At 41.5% G+C, this 4,473-nt stretch overlaps 1 protein-coding gene across 1 annotated transcript in view; it reads right to left on the minus strand.

The window, feature by feature from the left end:
- The window catches only part of RUNX2 (runt-related transcription factor 2), a gene marked incomplete at its 5' end in the record, with an annotated part of 36,285 nt that extends 32,663 nt beyond the window's left edge, over window positions 1-3,622 (minus strand). Inside the window, one exon of the mRNA XM_010184652.1 lies at window positions 3,449-3,622. Coding sequence (XP_010182954.1) covers window positions 3,449-3,622 — 174 coding nt within the window. The remainder of the gene's footprint in view (window positions 1-3,448) is intronic.
- Window positions 3,623-4,473: the final 851 nt, after the last annotated feature.

Here is a 4,473-nt window from a genome sequence, read left to right on the forward strand (position 1 = left end):
CTGCCATTATGCCCTTGGCTTTTCCCAGCCGATAGAAGCTAATCCTCACCGGTTGTGTTTTAGAAAAATAACAGCTTTTCTCCTTTCATACTGAACCACCGATGCAACAGCTCCGTGTCTGAACGGGAACGTAATCGGAGACGTGAGTGAGTTGTGTGAGTGCTGTTAGGGGAAGGGGAAAAAATAAAAAAGCAAATATAGCAGTATCCAAATGTGAACAGACAGGATTCCTGATTTACGGGCAGCAAGCGGGGTTCAAATTGAATCTGCATTGCCTCAGCAAAGGCATCTGCTTATTGGACGATTTGTTTTTTAATGACCCTTCGATGTTGCTTTTGCAGAATCCTAGTTAAAATGCCATGTTGAATAAGGGCAACTCTGTGCCTTGTACTGCCACAGCCTGGGCCTCTGGTAGGTTTAGGACTGTGCTGTGATTTGTAAAACCTGTACTCTGATACTCTAGGAAAATAAACACAACCCAGACAGAGAAAAGAAATATAAGGGTGAACCCCAAAGTGCTGAGTTCTCTCAGACTCAGGTGTGGGCCAGTCAGGCTTTAAATATTATTTCTGTTTAATCATGCAATAGCTATGCAAGACCTCAAGTGGAACGAAACAAAACCAGTTTATGTACTTACTAGCAATAATGTGGATTTTGTTGTAGGAAACCAGTATTTACTGTTAAAGTTATTAGGAATTAATTATTTTCCCTAAGTTACTAGGTAAAAAGATTAAGAAACAAAGGTATTTCTAAAGGAATGCTTGGTTCATTCCAATAGAGGTAACAAAAATTCCTTGTTTTTCAGACAAGGGTCTATTCTCCTTTTAAATACATACCCCAGCCATACCCAGTGACCACGTAAAGAAGCCAGTGAGAAATTCCCACTGAATATCACACCACAACAAGGAAACTGGTGGAGATGGACAGCCCAGACAGCTCACTCCCTACTACCACACCAAACAGGCAGACATTTAGCAATTTCCCATGGTCACCTAACTCCCGATCAAAGAGGATCCTCATCTGCGGCACCAACTTTGCCTCTCGTTGGCACCATTTGAGTGGCAGCGAGCATCCACTCACCCCAGAAGAACTCAAGAGGGACTGTCCGCAAAAGGCATCCCAGCACTTTGGTGAAGCATCAAAGCACGTAGAGCTTTACAGATTACAATCAACGTCCTGAAAAGCACCAAAAAGCCTTGTGGGGAAGCCAGCGCAATTCACAGAGCTCGCATCGATGCAACATGCTCACACTAATCACCTTATTAAATGGGAGGGCTACCAGAAAGCTGATGAGTAGACTTTGAGGGCTGGGTGTTTGACTCTTCTAAATTGAGGAGGGCACAAGGGTGGGGAATAAGATAGCAAATACTGTTATCAGGCTACTTATTCACTGCAAACTTTAATAAGCAGCTGAGTCCTCACTGTTTTGGGGGAAATGAGAGCATAATCCACAATCCATCCTCGGTGCGGCTCCCCTCCGTCTGCCCTACCAGCCCTGCACCTTCCCTCTCTTGATGAAGTCTCAGCTGGTACCCTGAACTGCTGACTCCTACATTTGCAGAGGAGACAGCAAAGGCCACACAGCTTTGTTTCCAGTCAGGCTTATTTAAAGCGCATCTGAAATTTTCACCTCCCGGATCTGTAAATGCTGCTGCCGATTCATTACGAGGCAGAGAAATACTCTATTAATCAAACCCAGCCGAACATTTTCTACAGGAGGCATTTGTGTGAATGAGAGCAGCATATGAGGTTACACTTAGCTAGGAAGAAAATTACAAGGAGATCTCAGTTCTCATGCTTCAGGGCATAAGCTGATCGCCAGATGGGGTCAGGAAGAATTTCACCCTCCTTCGTTCCAAGATATAGTGTTGCACAATAGGTAAACTATGAAGGCACAAGGAAGAAGGAAAAAAGCAGATTATAGCTCCAGATTTCCCTCCAGCTTTCTAGAGAAATAGGTCCCAAACACCACCAGACAGAAGACAGTAGATTAGAAAAAATATTGGGCTTTAGTTTGGCAGTTGTTACCCAGAAAACGATATGCAGAAGAGCCCTGACTTCACACGTCCAATGAACAAAACACTAAACCTGGCCAAAAAAACTGCTCTGGGAAGTCAGTGAGCAGCAGGCACCTTGCAATGGGTACTATCGACATATTTGATTTATTATAAACACTTCATGCCAGTTTAAAGCTAAACTTCTGAATCTGGGAGAACTTTGCCACAGCTCATGGGAACAATTTTTTCATTTCAGTTCTCTGAGTGTTTTGTGTTCAAATTAACCCACTTACTTCTCTTCCTTACTGCAAATTAATAAACCAGTTGAACTTAAAAAAAGAAGAAAAAGAAAGAAGAAGAAAGCCACAACACTTTGTTAAAACCACTAAGTTTCAGCTGGTATCATGTCAAAACCACTTGAAACATGAAACCAGAAACCTTCCTACGTTGACTCAAAGACTACGTCTATACTAGGAGTGCCTTACCAGTAAAGGAATACTGGTCTATAACATTGGCAAAGGACTTCTGGTGTAGATGCAACTATGGCAGCAAAACTGAGTTTTAAATTGGCCTAATAAATTGAGACAGGATTTTTGTGGACAGACTTGCATCTAGGTGAAGCTCTCCAACAGTTCTAGCAAGTAAATTGGTCAGGGGTAACACCTCTTCACATCTTGGATAGACACAAATACATCAGCACAAATTCTGAGAGTAGAAATGGCCAAAATTAGGTAGAGGCTGTTTTGAAACTCTTTTGAAAAATGTAACCATCTCTGAATATAGAAAAGATGACAAAATCGGTTTATTTTGTAGGCTTCACAGTTTTGTTGCAAACGTCTGGCATAGCTGCAGTTAAACAAATTATTTCAGTCTTATAATCTGTGACACATGGTACTTTATGATTTCTCTCAGCACAATGAAATCTGTCTCTCAGCATGCAATCATAAATGTTGCATACAACCCTCACAAGCAACCTTTGGAGATTTCTCCATAACCCAGTTCGTTTATTGTAACAGTGGTCAGCACTGGTGCTAGAAGGAAACCGCCACATGAGAAGATTGTAACATTATTCCAATAGAAAGACCATTAAACGCTGGCTGCTTCCCTCAGCAGCAGTGCAAAATAAAAACGCTGAATGAGAATGTGCATTCTGTTGCATATACGGAGAACAAGACAGAGCAATGTGGCAGTTAGGATTTCACCAGATCCCTACTCAGTTTACCCAAATTGACTATTTTGGACCATTTTGGACCTATGGTAAAAAGATATTTTTGAAAAAGAAAGACATTTTCAGCTTCAAACACTATTAAAAAATACACTTCCCACCTAACTTTGCTTGGAACACATCTCTCGCTCTGTAACAGCCTCTTTTACTGCAGTTGAGACACAAATATCCATCAGCAATTGCTACCATTGCCTGTGCAAGCCAAACCTACGGTTCTGTCTCTTACCTGTAATCTGACTCTGTCCTTGTGGATTAAAAGGACTTGGTGCAGAGTTCAGAGAGGGCCGTGGGCTCTGGGTCGGGACCCCTACTCTCATACTGGGATGAGGAATGCGCCCTAAATCACTGAGGCGTTCAGAGAACAAACTAGGTTTAGAGTCATCAAGCTTCTGTCTGTGCCCTGGAAACAGCAAATCATAAAATAAAAGCGTTAATAACAAGATTTAGTAATTTAACACACCCCAAAAAACCCCCAAAATGTCCTCTAAGGAGCTATTATTAGATTTAATGGACTTAAAGGTATCTCAGCTACCCTCAATAACACAGCGACATCGGTGGGGTGATTTGTGTTTTGAGCATGGTTGTGCTGGTGAAAGCCTTATCGAGGACAACTGTGCCCACACAGATGTGTAACATGTTGCAATTTGGGTCAAAATAAGCACTTAAGAGGACAGCCATACAAGGTCTTTTTTGTCTATTTTTTTTCCTGCTTTAACTACATTAGGTGATTAAAGGGGCAAACATTCTTTACCAAAAGCAAGCCTCATATGTAAGTAAAAGTTATGAAGTGGGACGATTATGCCATGCCTGGTACATGTTGTGTATTTTTGCCAAGAAAATGCAAGCTTTTCTCCTCTCTTTCTTTTTTTCTTTAACTCCATCACAGTTTGTTATTAGCTTTCATTTCTAAGGGAGACTTTCCAAAAAAATCATCATTTGTGAAGAGCAGTATCACAAGAAAACACCTTCAAAGCCACTGGCCAAGTCTATACTACCTTACTTGGTCAGCCTTCCTCAGTGCTCTTATTTCTTTCCTCAAAAACAGGCCAACTGTCCTCGTGCTGTATGGCTGGATTGGGAAAAGTCATTTATGGTTCCTCAGTTGTCAAAATGTAAAGGGGAAAATGGCAAAAGCAACAGGATGCCCCAACTGGTACTGCTCATATTGTCATTGAGATGTCTGAAGAGTAAAGGCTTTACTTCTCTGATTGTTGTACTTTTGCTCCTAGGTTTAATTTCTTTCCAAAGAAG

Source organism: Mesitornis unicolor, unplaced genomic scaffold, assembly GCF_000695765.1.
Source record: "Mesitornis unicolor isolate BGI_N332 unplaced genomic scaffold, ASM69576v1 scaffold12855, whole genome shotgun sequence".
Classification (NCBI taxonomy): domain Eukaryota; kingdom Metazoa; phylum Chordata; class Aves; order Mesitornithiformes; family Mesitornithidae; genus Mesitornis; species Mesitornis unicolor.